The 19,875-nt window shown below is 34.7% G+C and overlaps 1 protein-coding gene across 1 annotated transcript; it reads right to left on the bottom strand.

Annotated features, from left to right (window-relative positions):
* Window positions 1–1,306: 1,306 nt before the first annotated feature.
* Window positions 1,307–13,741, bottom strand: LOC113237758 (homeobox protein Hox-B4). The gene is made up of 2 exons (XM_026474395.1): window positions 13,095–13,741; window positions 1,307–2,404 (listed from the first exon to the last, which is right to left on the bottom strand). Exons 1-2 carry the CDS (start codon window positions 13,627–13,629, stop codon window positions 1,755–1,757), a joined length of 1,185 nt encoding a protein of 394 aa, XP_026330180.1. The 5' UTR covers window positions 13,630–13,741; the 3' UTR covers window positions 1,307–1,754.
* Window positions 13,742–19,875: the final 6,134 nt, after the last annotated feature.

The following is a 19,875-nucleotide window of genomic DNA, read 5'->3' as shown; positions in this document are numbered from 1 at the left end:
GATAACTCAAATCAGTCTTTAGACAATCGTGCACTAATAAAATGGATCCTGTATTATGGTATGATAAAACAGTGTTGCCGGCGCGAGTGCCCGTGTACCAAGTAAGTAGAAGATACGCATTGCGTGCCGACCACACAATGAGCCGGCGACATTGATTGATGACTCCACATTCAACGAATACATTACGATTTTTGCTTTCATTTCGTTTCGTTCAATACGAATGTCACAAGGTTATGATATCGATGCGTTACGAATGATCGCTTCGACTCGAAAGCTTCAAATGTCGTAGGAGTATCCAAAAATGGTAATGCGAATTAGACTTCGGAGTTTCAAGTCACGAGGAAAATATTTATTACCGACCTACAAGGATTGTGAAATTTTGTAATAAATAATGATTATCTTGGTTCAATTGCAATACTTTTAATCGATTTGGGTGGTTACATAAGGCTAGATAGATTTCACTTTTCCAGTTCAGCTTACACTTTGATCCAAGAAAGAGATTGTAAAGTAATTTATCTTTTTAAAGTGTAGTAGTATTATCACGTTTTTTTCTTTTCAAAATATTACGGAAATGAAATTGTCTAAAGCCATTTCATATTATTACTATATTTATTGGTTTCGTATTCACAGTTTTCCTATTTTAGTTACAAAACAATATTCCGTTTTAAAATTAAATTTCACATATTTGTACTTAAACCTAAGTCATTGTCTATTCACTCGCCATTCTGCTTTATTTCATATCGATATTGTATATGTATAACGCACATTTCTAAACATTTTATATAACATCGACTTTTGTGTTAATAATACTGACACAGAAATAAACTGGTATGACAGCTGAATATTTAAAAACGACTGCTTATTAAAGCCACCAAATAAGGCTAAAAACATTTTCGAGAAATTGTTGTAATCAATCGATCGATAAATAAGCTATTACACCACCCTCAGACAGTTTTCAAAACTTAGGTATGACTTTACCATTTTAGACAGCCGTAACCATGGGACATGAAACGTTAGTTTGCTTGAAAACACAAATATACGATATTTAGGTCCGAAAAAATAGTTAATTGGTTCGGAATTGTGCGCTACAATTTTAAAACCACTACTTATTTATTTATATTACCCCGGAACATCTACCCATCTGTGACATACTTTTTGTTGTAATCATAATGCATTCAAATATGTATTTTTGCAGTATGGAAAATTATAACACATCTAAATTCACAAAAGCCTTATATTCAAAAGTTATTCAATACCTAAATAGAAAAATAGAGCAAACATCTATGCATATAAGACAGATTGGTAGATGCTTAAAAATATACAACAGAATGCTCATAAAGTCAAATAGTTAATTAATTAAGAAGTAATAAATAACATGGTAACTAAGAGTTACTACAGATCAAAGATAATAAAGGTTAAAGAAGTTAAAATAATACTGGCATTTCGATTAAGTGTAATCTTAAAATTTAAATAATCAGTGACAATGACTTACAGTAAAATGTACAAATCCAACACTCAGAAAGTCTAAGCCTACCCTAAAGTAATAGTAATCACACTTTTGACATTGTAAAGTTGTCCACTTACCTATCCAAACATCCAATATGACTGACACTATTATTAATTACACAACTTAAAACATAGTCTTAAATTAATTAAATTTTAATCATCACTTTATTACACCTTATCACCGCAAAGGAATGGTAAGAATTAGACAGTTCTTTCACGAAAATATATGTAATTTATTCTTCTAAAGATTATAAGGCGGTGAGACCATAATCAGATTTTATGACTGGTTGATTGCCGGGATTGAGCCCTGTGCCACAACCAGCGTTGCCTACTGGTGAACCATGCATGGAAAGATTAGCAACTGTTGCATGATCCATACCTGCATGCATGCCCATCATGTGTAAATGATGCGGAGTCATATGCCCAGGATTCATTTGTCCAGGATGAGACATCGGACTTATTGCAGGATCGTGTGACAAATTTTGCTGAGCACCAACGCAATGCAAATCATTCATGATATTGTCTGTTACGTTCTCTATGCTATCTGGACGCCCGTTGTTGTTCGATTTCTTCTTGTCGTTGTTATTTGTATTCTTATTTGATCTACTCTTTGGTGTGGCTTTTGTCGTCGTTGTCGTCACTCCGGCAGGGTTTGTTTTTCTTCTAACATTCTTTGTGTTCGGGAGTTTATTGTCTTTCTTCCACTTCATCCGTCTGTTTTGGAACCAGATCTTAATCTGCCGTTCTGATAGGACTAGAGTGTGGGCTATCTCTATTCGTCTTCTTCTCGTCAAATACCGGTTGTAGTGGAATTCTTTCTCCAGTTCTAATATTTGGTGTCTGGTGTACGCCGTCCGTTGGCGTTTTGGCTCCATTCCTGGTTGGAATTGACCATTGGCTGTAACAAAAATTACCATAATTTTAGAATTAATCATAACCAAAAAAATCAACAACGATTTTAACTTATTATTCCACGTAATATATACCCCAAGTAATTAACTTATTTTAGGAACTTGGCCAAAATTATCTATGTAAAAATCTGTATATCTAAACATGGATTTAACTTTAAAAGCAATCTAGAGCAACAGTGATGATAATTATGCCATCTTGCGATGAAGACGTTATTCTCATAGCTAGACCGCATTCTCTACTAAGTTTTTGCAATATTCCCTGATGAATTCACACACCGTTAATGCTCTTGTGAGCTCGCAAAAACTATAGTTTCTGTGAGATGAGGAGCATCAGTAATGTTTATGTACTATGTATGTTTTAACATACATATACGATTGTCCTATGGTATTGTAGTCATTCATTTTAATCTTTATTTTCAAGCCGTAATAATTCATAATATTGTATATTTGAGCTAATACTGACGACCGTTTCAGAATACGACATCATGTATGAAATCTTGAATATCAAAGTTTTAATTGCTTTAAGTATGAAACAGCATTTCAAAATCCCTGCCATTTCTAATAACTATTTATGAAGAAAGATCATACCATCACTGGTTTTCAGGAATAGTGTTAGCTACTAAAAGTTGCTACATAGTAACCTGTGACTATATCTTTATCACGTCTTAATAGATAATATACCATTAACCACCATAACAGGCAATACACTGTCATAATAACTATGCACATAGAGTGTGGTGGTAGCACATTGCGTGCCAAGCATGCTGAATAATTTATACGGCAACCTCTGGGGCACGCGTTAATTAATGTGCATAATAATTACTACATGCACGGGCATGAGCTTCCTTTTTTGTTTTGATTAATTACGCCTAGCAAATTAGTTCGTTTTTAATATAATATGATAGGTCCGGCTGGAAGGAGTATCTAGTTAGGAAAATGGGGGTGTAATTTATGTAGAGCCTCATTTTTGCGAATCTTTAAGATGCAACACAAACCGTGTCTATATTTTTGTTAAAACAATGTAGTTCAATGAGAACAAGTGCATCGCAATCATCATACACAGATTTTAGTGAAATAAAGGTGATAAAAAATTTAAAGACAACGTAGATGATGGACAAGTGGTGAATGGCTGTGATGTTGTACTCCCTCCCTGCGGACTTATTCTCTTGAACGCTAGAACTTTAGGTGTGCATGCGTCATCATCGACCTCATAATAACTTTCCATCAGATGAGATGGAGGTTAAATATGGTCAAAAAAGGAGGAGGTTCTCAATTTTGTATGTTGCACGATTACACATTTACATTACGGTATTTGTAAACTGATTTTAATGTTTTTTTTTGTTGGGAAAAGAGTACCTACCTCAGTATTGGGTCCATTTAAATTTGAAGAAAATATTCTACCTCTAAGGGTGGCAAACTAGGGGATGAAACCGGTTTCGCGCACTTTCCGGTAATCGATTTCAATAAAACTTACAAAGAGATGCAATTCCACGAACTTTTGAAATGCTTTTGTTTTTTAAAGTTATTATTTGTATAAAAAAAGAGGAAGAGATTAGCAAATCTAGTGTAGCTGAAAAGCTGTGGAGCAAAAAGGAAAAAATCTATAAGCAAATAGGAAAAATGTGACTGTAGTTACATTGTCAATTATAATAGACAAACTAAATAATAAAAAAACAAAAAGTATTATTCCTATAACTACACTATAACGTTATACTAATTCTTCAATTAGTATATAAAATAGCTAAAGTACCTCAACATTTGATAAAAAATTCCTGCACTTAATTTCCCAAATAGGTAAATAGAAAAAGTAAAGAAGTTATTCGTTGAATAGACGTCAAAAATTGCTGTGAATAGAGTTACCACTCGTCGCATAGTGCCATTGTTGGCGCAAACTTGATAATGCCTTAATTTCCTTTCAAGGAAATTGCCTTTATACTCTACTTGTTCGTGGCGTTGAAAAGAAAATGTATTATATTATATTAGATTGGAACATATTAGAAAGGAATACAATTCCAATTTAATGAAGTTTAGTAGGACAGCTAATATTCCAAGAACTAGTATACAACGAGATATACTATCGAGTTTAGATCACTGGACGTGCAGGATGTGACAATTTACACGAGACAGGCATTAGCGAGCATTGGGTTGACAATGGTGAGGTGGGAGAACTTACTTAAGCATAATCTCCTATGCAAATATATACATACATATAGCAAATTACAATGGGAAAAGCGCTAAACTCTAGCCTAAAATGAACTAAATATAATCACATGCTTCAGGCCCAGCAAGCAATGCCCTCAGTTTCGTATGACAAACATACTTTTCTAGATACCCTATGATCATATAGAAAATATAACGTTAAATTTAAGTGCGGTAATTTCATTATAGTGTACACTGGATGTTTACGTGATCGTCTTCAACCAATTTATAAGTCCCGCTGTTGGGCACGGGTCTCCGCGCAGGCCAGGATTTTAGGCCTCAGTCCGCCATGCTGGCACAATGTAGGTTGAGGATTTCAAACGTTTCCCGAGGGTTCTGAACTTTCTTCGACGTGAAAGTTTCTTCACGATATTTTCCTTCACCGAAAAGCTCATGGTAAAGTTCAAATTAATTTACGCACATAAATCCGAGAAAATAAACCCGGATTCGAACCCATGGCCTCTGCTCGAGAGGCGGTAGGTCAATCTATTAGGCTACAACGGCTTTACGTAATGATAGAAATAATATTATCTGGATCTGAATCGATTCCCATATTATGTAGGATCAAGGATAAAGGTTAAGAAATTAATACGAAAATGCGAGATGAAATAAATGTACCCCACAATTATACTATTATAGGTCTCAAGCTAGGGATTTCCTTGTTCTCTGAGTACTTAGTTCTTAAGCCTCCGCGATGACTACACATTGGAAATGAAACTACATTTTCGGTCATAAGTCGCGTATATTTGTTTTCTCAAACAAATATAATTTCTAATCAAGTTTCTTGAATGTAAGAATTGTTGTGCAAACCACAATGATATTTAATTGTTTTTTTTTTTGTGACATTACTGCACTAGTTTATTATTATATACCATACAAATTATCGATTAGCTTATAGAATATTGTTCTTCTTGTTTAAGTGTAGCACCAACATGCCTATTGTTTTTTTTTCTGTTTGGCCCAATGGTTGACTGATAGAGAACGCCTTATGGCATTACGTCCGCCATTTCTATTGTACAATAAAGTTTAAATAAACAAATATTATTACAAAAACTGAACACTTAGAAAAAAAAAGCAGTTACGTGTGTAGGTACCTCGCTCTTCCAAGTTACATTCTTTTTTTTTATCCGTAAATAAGGAAATTTAAATTAATTAATCAGAAAAATTTAAAGAATACGATCTTCATGTGCAAATTGAAAATAAAATTATATTGTAATGTAAAATAAAAAATGCCTTCGATCCGAACTTTCTTCGATTTTAGATTGGATTCAAACCAACACAACGCCTTCAGCAATTCAACATACCGTGTGTGTTAGGTATGGAGCCAGATCGAAGAAGTTTTTTTAGCACTCGATCTTTGTATTAATAATTACAAAAACTAGGGGAGTTATTTCACAATATAATTATTGAATATCATAGTAGTAAATCATCGTGAAATTCAATAAAACTTTATGTTACAATTTATGTTAAACTCAGAAAGATCACATACGTTTTATGGCCATTAATTCTCTACAAAGAAAAACATTAAATAGATCTAGAAATGGATACACAACAGTTGTAAAATCTTGTTCATTATTCATTTTCTTCGAGAGACAATGGATTCAAAGAAAATGCTGCGTCATCAGTAGTTCACGTTAGTTTACTTTCATGTTTTTCCAATAATTACTGTCAAAAAACCTACATTCACAGTTTCATCAAATACAATGTTCAAGACAAAATAAAGGTAATAATAGACAAGGTAATAATATACGACGTCGCACTATACCTACACGAATAAAAACAAATCAAGCAAGCAAATAATTCTAAAATATAAGCGTTATTATTTTTATAGATAAAATAATGTTACATAATTATAATATTATTATAAATAATGATGTATAGAAAATAAAAATAATAATATTAATAATAACGCACACACTCAACTTAGCCCCGCACTTGGGAAGCCCTGTGTCGCGGGTGTCATGGACACATACATAGACAACCACGAACTACACCCAAACTCACGACAGAAATAAATGTAGGCCATACAAATATTTCTCCCGGCCCGGAAATCGAACCTGGGACCTCTGCGTGGCAGTCCAGGATGGTAACCGTTCGACCGCCTCTGTTGCAGTATAAATAAAAATACAGTATGGTAAAAATATATAATACGAGACGAAAAACATATAATTATTTTTTAATACATTTTTTCATATACCTAAAGCACTGGAAACTATGTTTAAAGGCTCGTGGTAAGGGTAATAAGTTAGTCTTAAACCTCGACAAGCAAGTCCCTCCAGTGGTATTCCAAATATACTTATCGTTTTTGCTTATATTGTTCAATTATTGCGTCTACAAAACCCAATAACTAATCTGAATAATGGAATCAACTTTGTTTGTAATCGTATTCCAAAAGAATGAAAACAAATGTAATCCTACAGAGAGCACATAGCCACATAAAGAATAAGCATACATCTACATTATATTCATCCCACATGACAACACCGCCTTTGTCAGAAAGGGATAGACATAAAGTTACTGGGTCCGTCCAGGAATTTCTTTGAGAATCTCCGCGGTTTCGGGTGGTATGTGCGGTCGACGGACACCGAGATTTCTAGTGGTCACACCGACATCGCCACATTGATACGGGTTTAAGGCTGCTTCGGAATTGGGTGGGTGTGGATTGTAATTTTAGGTAGGTTCTAGATAAGTGTGGGTGTATACTGTTATAATATATTTCAAACGTTGACTCTCTGTCATGTACTTGCATGTTTAAACATTCTAAAAATCCCTACAAATAATTTTTCATTGAAATCATGCTCGACATATCACACTCTCAATAATAAAATGACGAAATGTGACATTTAGGACAGACTAAGGCGTACATGCTGCCATCCTGCCAATTCATAGATTTAAATTTTTCTTCAATACTATGTACTTTCATGTCGCTTTCTTAAAATGAAATTTTGAACATTTGGGAAAAATATTTTTATTTTTCATGAGATCAGATGGAGGTCAGGCCCACTTATGATATCCATCCAAAAAGAATCATAACGTTCATTTTTGAGAAATCAACAAAACAGAATTAAAAATATCGATTTTTACTGAATATCATTATGATATTAATTTTAATTATTCTGTCAAATTATACTCCACTAATTTATATATCCAAAGATCGAACTCAAGGAAAAAATTCTTAGACCTGATAATGTGATTTAAAAAATAACGCTACCAGCCAAATACGCCATTTTGCTTTTATCAAATATGACTAAATTCTATTTGATATTATATGGATATTATATATCTATATTTAAATTAGAGATAAAATTACACTTCGGATACCTGTGACATTTGGGAACGTCGCGGCAATTCAAGGATTCGTATCACACGTATTACGCAAACGCTCTAAGGGTGCTGGTGAAATTATAGGCACATGGGACTTTTCAACTTATATCTCATGGCTGATGGCGCAATGGTAGTGCCCCTTCGGGTGTTTGCGAAAGCTCTGAGAACTCTGAAAGCGTTGAATCTGAGTGGCACTGAAACTGTTATGGAGATTCATGTTGCTTACTACCAGGCTCACAATTTGTAGGTCCCATTACTTGCTAACATAAAAAAATTGTCATTTTTGATAGTAGAGTGCGATATTTTTATTGAATATTTTTGACACAGAAGACGATATTTTGAAAATTAGGTTTTTATTTGCAATTTCAACCGGGAATATGATTTCTCCGTACTACCAGTTTGCGAACGCTTTGATGAAAAATCTCAAACAGACATATACCTACTATTTAATATGTTATAATTTATTCTCATTTCCATTATTAATCGATAATAAATTGAATTTAATAAAAAAATCTTATTTTTAAAATAAAACAAATGTAAAACACGTATTATGTAAATTATAATGTTCCTTGTAAAATTTAAAAATAAGTTACTTTTTACTTTTGTAACTATAGTGAAAAATAAGGTGGTTTGCATTAATATTCGACATAACTGGTTGATGACCTTACCACCTCAGTCAATCGTGGCCATGGGACCTGTAAAAGGCCCGAAGCGTTGGTTTGTTTGAAAAAGATTAATTATATATATATAAAAGATAAAACGGAAAAATAGTTTAATTTTCTAGATTTTTGCTCTTCCTGAAAACTAGTTATAATTTTTTGAGATTACTTTAAAAGCGACCTTTATAAAGTCTACTTGACACATGAATCGCAAGCTTGACCGCAAACATTTTAATAATCTTTTCAAGCCTTAGGCGACAGCAACTGGTTACTATAAGGTAGGCAATTTGAAGCCTTGAAAGCGTAATCAAAATATATATTAGTGTCAATCATACAACAACAGATTAAGTTCAATGCAACGTCGTAGAAAACTTGTTTTGAACCAGGGTCATATGTGTTATTAACGAATCCATTTTTCTATGATACCAGGTGATGCGCCGACCAAGTCACGCCTGGTGATAAGGAACACGCTTGTCCAACAGTTGCAAGGCCGCGCAAAGATCTGAGCCACTGCGCCAGTGGCCCTGAGACCTAAGTTGAAAAGTCCCATATACTTGTAATTTTACCAGCACCTTTGCTTTTCAAAACCGAAATGCAGTAATGTTCATAATTATTGCGGCATAAATAGGTATGGTGACAGTACTTCCTTGGACGAACTCTCACAAGAAACTCTACTGCTACTAAATGCCAATGTTCTTGAAAACACGCAAATCGATATAAATATTTAACGATAGTAACGCTTAGTTATCATTATCAATGATAATTAAGATTACCATAATTTAGAGGAAGATCTTGCGACAATATTTGTCCACATAGAAAACTAAGACCCAATCAACTTTCCATCAATAAAGCCACAAAGTGTATACGTATACTGATTCATTGATAAACTCCATTGTAAGAACTTGCAAAACATATTTAACACCCACTCTGAACTCATTAAGTCTCTTCATAACCGGCTTACATGTAAGAAACATTCATCAAGGGTCGAGCTCAACAATCATAATGATCTTAATGAGAAATACGACTCATCATTTCGTCTGCAAAACAGAACCCGTTACACGGCTACCGGTCGGGCGACATCGCTTCGTTAGCTTCGATATCACGTCATCAGGACGATGACAATCTGAATTGAATTACGGGCTACCTGCGACGAGCGTGTGGTCTCGTAACCGATCTGTTAATCTGGAGTCGATCTCGCGACGCATGCGCTATCAAACCTGCCCGGTGGTCCCGCCTCATTACGTCCAACTTACGATGGATCTCCAGCCTCTTTGTCCCACTATTGTTGCACCAGTGAAAAATGTTCCCCCATTGACAGGTGTCGATAAGAGCACTCGTACCTTTAAAATCGGTATAAAACTTAGCGCGAATGTGATGCTAGCAATTTCTGTGGCGATCAATCAATGGGAGCCGGTTCATTAATGCTCTTGAACTGAAGAATGGATGCGAGTGCTCCGGTGTTTTGTCATGCCGGCGTTTTGTTATTTTTTTAATGATAACTTTTAAATAATTTTGTTGCATTTGTAGTGAGTTGAATATGCAAAATTAAATGATTGACACATCAAAGATATTGTACGTTTGTGGAGTTCATGGCAATAGTAGTGGTGACGTACTTGCATTATGAGTATTTACGCTTATTTCTCTTCCTAATCACAAATAAACCATTAAAAGAGAAAAGTATTGTACAGATATTCGTAGAAGACAGCAGTGGCAAGGCATCCATATAACTCGTTTTACCAGCGGTTGTTTATAACTTTCCAATTATAACTATTTTAAAGTAATTTACTACGTTTTGTGCCCAATTTTACGTGTAAAATAAATAACCAGTGAAATAAAGTGTACGTGTAAGTGTAGTATCTTGTGTGCTTATAAGTATTACGTTTAATTGTCGCCAAAGCGCCATTTGGTCAAGCCAATTGTTTCTTGTTTTGCTTCGGCGTTACTAAACCATCTTCACGCCTCGCCACTGGAAGACAGATAAATATAGCAGCTGAATTGATGTAACAAAACAGGCTAATCAACTACAACAAAAAATACCTACCTATATTTATAGATAGCCGAATAATTAATTATTAATTTTTTTTAAGTTTAACTTTTCATGAAATACAAAATGTTTTTGAAAGATATACCAATTTCGAGTTTTAAGGTGTTCGCGATTGTTATACCTACATTGGAAGTCGCTTACGTTTGTTTTTTCAAAGAAACCAACATTTTGGGTCTTGTACATAGCCAACCGTGGTCATGGGACTTATAAAATGCTAAAAACGTTTCCTACTTTGTAAAAATAAATATATGAGATTCAGATCCGACAAAATAGTTTTATTCCGATGCGATGATCTTTCGAAACCTTATTAACCTCTGTTGAAACCAAAAACATACGTAACAAATGAATAGAAAAAATCGTAAGATCTGCTGACTTGATTTGTACCTTACTTAGTAGAGCTGTGGCCCTGGTAGATATAGCTTAGACGCAGGTTCTATCAGCTCGAAGGAATTTTTCCTTATGCTCGATCTTTGTATTAACAATTATAACAAATTAGTGGATTAGACTGGATTTCACAAAAAATAAATAAATATCATGGTAGTAAAACATCATAATATTCGTAAAAATCAATATTAACCTATAAAAACGTTACAATTAAGGTAAGCTAAACAATGCATTTTATTTATAATTGAAAAAAGCTGACAGTAACAAAAACCGCTAAGCTAAAGAAATCTTAGCAAAATACAATAGAAATCAAAAGAAAATATCTACAAAAAGGACTAGATATCGATAATCTCCGAAGCGAATTTACAACCACAGACTCCTATTTAAAAAGCTATAAAAATAAATAGCACTCATTAACATGGAGTGTGGGGTCCATTGTCATACAAAAGATCCTGGCGACTTGAAGACCTTTTTAATGGCGGCGCATTAGTAAAATGTCAAAACACATCAAAAAAGACACGCGTCCTAACCATCCTTTAGAACAGTCTACCAGTATCCGTAAACATTGTAAGAGTTATTGATTGCGATCCATTTGTTAATTCTTTCATAGAACATGCCGCGAACATCATGGCACTGTTAGAAAGTATTTTGCACTCAAGTTTTAAAACCAGTTTGTGTCATGTGGAAGTTTAGGGATGAAATTTATGTAGTAACATTAATAACATTTGAAAATGGAATTTTATTTGACTTTGAAGATTGTATTGAGCCGACGGAACGCCAAGGATGCGATGGAACATTAAAATGTTATGGTAATGACATTTTTAACGGGATTTTGATTTGAAAATGGTACGTTAATCTATGACTATATGTGTATTTTTCATTGACTTACAATTATATGGACGTCGGGTCCGCGCTAAAAAGTGTCCGCACTTGTAAGGCGCTAAAATCGTATACAGAGCGCCAAACTCCGCTTTAGTCTTCATTTGTTCTACTGACAGCGCGATACTGCGATGACATTACAATTTAAATTTCGAATAGGTTGACTTGGGACATTTTTTTCGTGGTTTTTGTATTAGACCCGACGTCCATTTATTTGTAAGTCAATGGTATTTTTAGTTAGATTTGTTACTTCATATCTTTCTTTTTTATAATACTAAAAGACGGAACAAATGAGTCGTATGCCTGGTGGTGTGGTAAGCGACACGCTTGTCCATTGCAGTTACAGTGACATTGAGAACTTTAAATAGCAAAGATCTGGGCGGCATTGCCACTGTGCCTGTTACCCTTAAGTCACAAGTTGACAAGTCAGAGTGCCTGTAATTTCACCAGTACCCGAATTCTTAGAGCGATTACACATGGCGACTTTTAGCAGCGATGCAAACGCGATGCAGTAGCGATGCAGTCGCTAATCGTGTTTACACACCCGCGCGATTTTATGCATCGATGCAATCGCGTGTTTACATCGCTGCTGAAACTCGCCGTGTGTAACCACTCTTCTCTATACGTACAAGTATATATACGAATAAACATACGTTGCAGATGAACAAAATGTTCCATTTTACGCAAATTTTGCAATTACTACTTTGAACATAAAAGAAAGGCCAATGTTGGTAATTTTGCTTTCCTATTCATAAAATGCTGCACGTATAATAACATTCAAATTTTTGACGAGATTTTGATTTGAAAATGCTATATTGGTCTATGATCTATACCTATGTATTTTGGGTAAAGAATTTGTTAGTAAATATCTGTTTAAATTAATATACGTTGCAGATAGATAAAATGTTCCATTTTACTAAAATTTTCGCTACTTTGGACATAAAAAAAGGCCGACGATATTTGTTTTCCTATTTATACTTTGTTGCGCTTTATCACATCTATTGCTTGTTTATTATCTATTTACAGAGGTCTAAATAATTGTATTGTTTCAGTAAACAATAGGTACATTTCTGTAATATTAAAGCCTCTTGTATATAGTCAATTACTTTTTCAAAATAATAAGTAGGTAATGTGTATAACTCATAGATGAGCGTAGGCAATACAATAAAAGCAATGTCTGATACTTACACACGCCAGCAACATGAATCTTCTTCATCCACGGATAAATGACCCTGTCATTATTATCTGAACATATTGAAGAATCATCATCTTCTACGGGTGGACTATCTAGAAGTCTACTCTCATCATCCATTTCTGATACTGGAGAGCCTTCTCTCCCTAACGCATGGAGTTTCCTTCCAGCTGGAGCAGCTTCTTCTATATGCCTTTCTAGTCTTAATCCCAGTTCAGCTAAGCCTGGTGCTACATCAGCGCTATGAGGAGGAACGTATCCATGGTCTGCGTCAGACGGATGCGATGGTTCAGGAGGTCGCGGAGGTGGTGCCACTGGTGGGTGTTGTGGTAAGGGATGGTAGTACCCACCATATCCGTATCCTGTCCCGATCTGCACTGGAGTATATTGATGTTGGTACCCGTACTGTAGATGTTGGTGTTGGTAATATTCTCCTGGTGGTATATAGTCTGCTTGGCTGTATTCTTCTGAAGGCGGGAATTTGGGGTCCGGCTGCGGTTGGTAACCACCGTTCATGAGGAAGGAACTCATGATGGGCGTGGTCGCAACGGCGCATCACCTTTCGGCTAACACGCCTGCTAATATGGCCGCCATACAAACATCACGGGTATCATGTATAACCAATTCAGAGTCACTGTTCTTGGTAGGTATATGTTTGATAGTGATAACTGTGAACAAAATAAGTGCAATGGTTGAGTGTACAATTCCCAATACAACACGAATATTCAAATGCTCTTTTCGTTTATAACCCTACACTTAATAAATGTTTAGTATTTGATAGTATTGCCTCAAAAACAACTTGTTAATATTAGTAATCATTTCACGAATAGTCTGTCCTTTCTTAATAAAAAATCAATAACATCCATAGCTTGATTTTTTTAAATTAATATAGCATTTAGGCTGGTGTTAAGCATTTCACTTGAAATCACTGTACCTTTTTAAACATAAAATTAAGAATCTACATCCAATGCCGTTTATTTGTTACAACTATCACTGTATCTTTCACAAGCACAGCAAGTCCACAGAAACTTTAAAACACTGTCACTTAACTCAAAAGTTTCAATGACAAGTTCACAATTTTAGAAACAGCTAAGTTTTTCTAACATTATTGCAAAGTCATTTGATTTATCACTTTTTGATAATAAACAATGAAGGCGCGGTCTCTCGCCGCGACATTTTGAGACAATATACACTGCCCAACACGCCAGCGCACTCTGTCACTTTAAGGACTCCTATACATGTTCATCAATTTTTACATACCACCTTCCATTTTTAAGGCGGAGCTGTTCTTCTGCAGTCTTATACTAAACCATTCACTACAATCTGCACCTTAAATATACCAGTAATAAGACTGAAAGTCCAGGGGGTCAACCTTGAAAAGCATCAAACCGCAACAATAATGTTCCCCTTTCCACGCGTAAACAACACGATGAGAGCGAATGAAACAGAAATATCATACAACTTTTAATGCCACTGTTGAAACTATATACCGATCTCTGTCTAGCGTATACGAATACAGATCAGAAAGAAAGAGAAAGGAGTTGTTTGTTAGCTCAATGGCTTGTAGAGATTAAGAAGCTGTTTAATAATAATACCGCTTGAACATGGTCTCTGTTAGTAACGACAAGGCGTTTTAAATATTTAATATGCAGTTTCCTTTATTTTTATTATTTTTATCACTCATTATGATAATGGACGACAAGTAATACTGAGGTAAAAATTAATAGTTTTCGTTATGGGATACGTAATTCAGTCAACGTTCGTTTATATTGATAGTGATCGCATCATTTATAAGATTATGAATACCTTTTAAATTACGCAACAGCTTTTGTTTAAAAAAAAATTAATCATGAAAGCACGGGAACGGTATACAATAATACCATCAGCAGAGTAAAAAGGATTTATTCAAATCGTACTGCTTTATCCAAATAGGCTGAATGAGGCATAATACTGGCTGTATCTGTGTCAAATACATAAAGCAAATTTGACATACTTAAGTGAAGAAGTCTAGATGTAAAATATAAAAAAATTATAAATAAACAATGGCCCGATTATCACGTGACTATTGAATCCGAAACAATCTGTGACAGTACAAGTGTACCAATGTTACAATCCAGCAAGCAGTGTACAAAAACAAAACATACTTGCGAGTCATGATCCTTCGAATATCATGCGGTGTAAGCTGCTAATACAAGAGTAAGACCGACACAAGGGAACCGACTGCAGCCGACATGAGGACTAATACATTGAACTAGGAGCTCCTATATAGGATCAAGCCGGAATACCACCAATTTACTAAGGCGTAATATCGGTTGCCTACCGAAACGTTGCAGTTATTCTTTCCTTGGAATTCCACACATTTGTGCTCGCAATTACTTTCCATTTTTCTCTTGTTTTTTTATTTCAGTACAGCATGTGTTTATAACATATATACATATAACATTTTTCTGTTTTTTTTTTCTTTATTTACAGTAGGGGAGAAAGGAAGAAAGTTAAAGTTTGAACATTTTTACATATCTGGTTGTAAAATCCTAAATCACTATGATTTATTTCTTTTGTTTGCTGTAGTAGTTAGACCTATTATTTAACTATAATCATTCATAATAAACACGATGAAAAAGTTTGTAATACTGTCAGAATTCCAAACAATGAATGAATAAAAAACATCTTATAAAAATATTAGCAGAGGAAGCTAATCAGAATCTCTAAACGTGTTCAAAGATACTCTTCAAAATAACAAATATTTTTCATGCGTATGAATGTGAATGTGAATGTGAATGCGTATGTATGAATGTATGAGTGAAATGAGTGTGTATGTAACACACGTAGTATGCTGTAGGTTTAATATTTTAGCAGTAAAATAATCCATTCCACGAGCAAAGTTCAACTAACCATTATCTACATTCTTCCAGTAATATCCTCACAACTAGTTTTGAGAATGTTTACTTTTCGACACTGAAACAAAACTCGACCTCTCATTCAGTTTTTGGCGCGGCCACACAGACCTTTGCCAATGACAAGTGTGGGGTTCGGTGGTGCCTTGTTATAAACATTATTGCTACTACACTTTCATTCAAACTGACTGCGTAAACGCATTTATTCTAAGCTGCCTTGTTCAAAAGTGCCTTCCTTCTGTAAATTAAGATATGGAATTGTAAAATTTTACTATTGCATATTTTTTCCCATTGACTCAATATTTTAGTGATCTTTGACGTCTGTTATATTTTATACTTTAAAACGTTTAAAATTTCCTGCATATCGATTGAGGAATGCTCAAGTAATTGAATTGTACAATTCAAACGGATTCCCAGAAAGCTTCGCTTGCTACCCTTCGATAATCTAAAATACTGAGAAACCTGTAATAAACGTACCAGCTTTTCACTAGCCTATATCACTTAGGTGAGTAGACACCTTTTCAAGAGTGTTTTTTTTTGACTAAAATATAATCGAAACTGCGTCAGGAATTCAATACAACGATCTTCCTTGAATAAAATAAAAAACGTAAATATCGAAACAGAAAATGGCGAGTTTTCGTAGTTACAGTTTTTAGTTTATTTTTATTTTAATTTATATATTAATTTTTAGTTTAAGTTTTATATAGTTTCGAATTTCTTATTTACGTATTTATTCCCTTACCAGTGCTCAATATATAAATATTGATATAAATACTTCCTTGTTTGGCTTTGGTTACCAAAATGCTTATTAAAACAATTTTACAATTAACTTCAATTACTACGCTTTGTTTCTACCTTTTTATTACATGTTGATTAAGAATTTGCCATTTTTCATTCTGGTCTACAATATCATATCATGCGCTCTTGTTACTTTTCTTTCACCAATGACACAAATAAACAAAAATGTCCGGTGATTTTATTGAATTAGATGATCACAATGGTAGGACGGCGGTCATCCGAGAGTGCTGCGTCATTCCAGCTTCCAGCCGGCCCGCACAAAAGGTGGGAACACGCGATCAATGGCTGTTTGATCAATAAATAGACAGCGTAGGTACAGATACTGTTACTATTTTAGTAAGTTGTGTAGTTTACATTGCATGCGTGGCTGCAGTATGAATGTTCCTAGATTTCTAAAGCATATTACTTTTACTTGAAAACGTAATGCCATGTGAGTTTAGTGTTTTTAGCTAGAAAATTACGTACTTATTCATAAACTGCAAGGCATAAGATTTCAGAAGGCATTGCAACACACCTACAATATCATCAACTTTCTTTAAAGAAGGCCTTAGTTAGTGTATACATATATTTTTTATTCTAACAGTAGGTAATGAATACGAAACATAATTAAATATCTCAAAAACATTACAGTCTTATTTAATTCAATGTCCATCAATGAAGATGTTCTCACAGTAAACAAAGTTTCTTCGCAAAGTTCCTTTATACCCTCCGGCAGTTGTTTTTTCTTGTGACGCTAACTGCCTGCCAGCTCGTTCTATCCAGCGCAAACTTAATCCAAGTTTAATGAACAATACGACAGCCCCTTAATCAAACTTTGGATTTTCTAACTTCCCTCCAACGCCATTTTACACCTTAAACTCCATCGTGAAGAACCAGCCTTGCACTTACAATTAATTTGACATGTGCCGTTTCAGAATTTACTATCGCAGCTGGAGAAAAACCTATTTAGCTGACTTTGATCGTATTATTTGTTTCTTGTTTTGTTCAGGAATTCAGACTTGGAATGAGAGAAGTTATTAAAGACAGTTTATTAAGATTTTGTATGCGCTATTCTTTTGCAACTGCCTTATGATTTGCAAACATTTGTTAACTAAAAGTATTTTTGTACTAAGTGTATATAAAACTTTTGTATTTGGCACAAAATTGTAGAGAAATACGTCCACTTAAAATTGGGATACCAAATTAGTGGCCAGTGTAAAATACAATTTAAAATTTCGCAGTATAATCATGCGTTGTTGGGACGGGATCCCAGCCAATTTTCTGTAATGGCGGGTTGCATTTCCTATCTTTGTTGGAGCGAGTGCCGACGTTTTTTGCACGATCGCCCCTCCCATGGCGAGGGCAGGGTGCGACGCTGAAGTTATGGGATACATAAAGTGGCATGTGTGCCCCTTTCTACCTACTTGAGTGGGTAGTCTTATTTTTATGTAAAATTACTTCAACTTTGTTATTTGTTGCTCTGTTTAAGTACTTTAAGGTACTTGGATTTATGCGACTTTTGTCGTATGTAATGGATAGATTATCCGTTTATTTGCTGAATCACAGACATTACAAAACAAGCTTATGACGTAAGTACAATGTTAGGAATAAAAAACGGCTAGTCTAGGTTTGCGGGTATGGTCAGAAGTGTTATATTGTATTAAGGTGTAGAGTTAAGTGTACTGTGTCAGCAAAAAGGGCCTAACTCAGTATTATGCCGCAGTTCAGTAAAACTACGACGTTGATGATTCCGCCAGGTCCAATCGAAAGTATTTCTTAATAATAAATAGACAATATACGAGGCAAAGTTTGCTTGAATGGTTAGCTCATTTGATTTTACCTCTAAAAGCGCAATATAATCACGCTACCCTCATCACACATTTTTCAGACATGTAAATTTATTCTTAAAAATAAAAATTTCTTTAAACGCCGTCAATATATCCCATCCAAATATGTACTACGACACAAAAATTTATCACTTTTACCTATATCTAAGTTAACTCTACATTGCTTTAGCCCATATTATGTGATTTATTAAATTGCGTGACTTATTAAAAAAGTAAATAAATAATAAAATAAAAAAAAAGAAGATTTCTTATTAAGTACACCAATGCTAATACAATGTTAATGAATTTCTGATTGTAAACTTGTAACCTAAAGGAACAGTTGAAAATAGCCTGCACTTACTCTCTTCCGTTCTGGCATTCTGCTAATCAGACATTCTGCCCATTGGGCATTTTGCGTTTCTAGCATAAAGCGTGAAAACGCTACTTTGTTGTGCCCGAAATGATGTGATTATTTTGCTGTATAACATATACTTACGTACTACTTAACTTACTTTTAATCTTTTTTTACCCTTGTTATGGCTTTTAATACGCTAAAGCGATCACTTATATCCAATTCTACACTGTATTAGAAGCCAGAGTTCTGAGCCAAGCTTCTCAAAGTCACGCGCAAGTTTCTGACGTGGGAACGTCATCGTATGTCAGACGTTTGACAGCCGACATTGCTCCCGACTCCCGCTCACCCCCCCCATTTCTCCTCATCAGATGACGTCACCCACCTCAGGGAATATGTGAGGCAACTTTCGCCCTCAATTGTTGATGTACAATCGTATGATAATCAATAGAATCAGACATTGTTGTTCCTTTAGCAAAACCACATCAGTAAATACTGTTATTGGCTGCTTACTGTTATATCAGTGTGTGTAAGTGTAGCGAACAAGAATTTCAAGTCGACGACGCATCGGTGACTTTCTGGAATATTGGCCTTTATAAAATACACCTAACTTATCAGGAAACCAATTTAAATGAAACTAAGGTACATCTGGCACCCAAAGCTAACGAATCCTATACCGTTTCAATGTTGTCACTTGATTATTGCAGGCAAGGAAACGCTCTGTGTCATATAACAATAAAGTTTAGCTTAATCTGAAGAAAGCTACCCAGTTGTTATTCAAACGTAAAAAAAATTTCAAATTTGTTTTATTTTCTGAATAGTGACTGATTATAGTATAAAAGTCATGAGGAAAAGTAATGAAAAAATTCAAGAAGTTTTGGAAAAACCGGAAAATGGTGTTCTTTTTAAAGAACAGTACTAATTTGAG

The sequence above is a fragment of the Hyposmocoma kahamanoa genome, unplaced genomic scaffold (assembly GCF_003589595.1).
Source record: "Hyposmocoma kahamanoa isolate Upper Pololo Valley unplaced genomic scaffold, ASM358959v1 94, whole genome shotgun sequence".
Lineage (NCBI taxonomy): Eukaryota > Metazoa > Arthropoda > Insecta > Lepidoptera > Cosmopterigidae > Hyposmocoma > Hyposmocoma kahamanoa.
The sequence above is the reverse complement of the archived record's forward strand: the minus strand, read 5'-3'. Positions and strand labels throughout refer to the sequence as shown.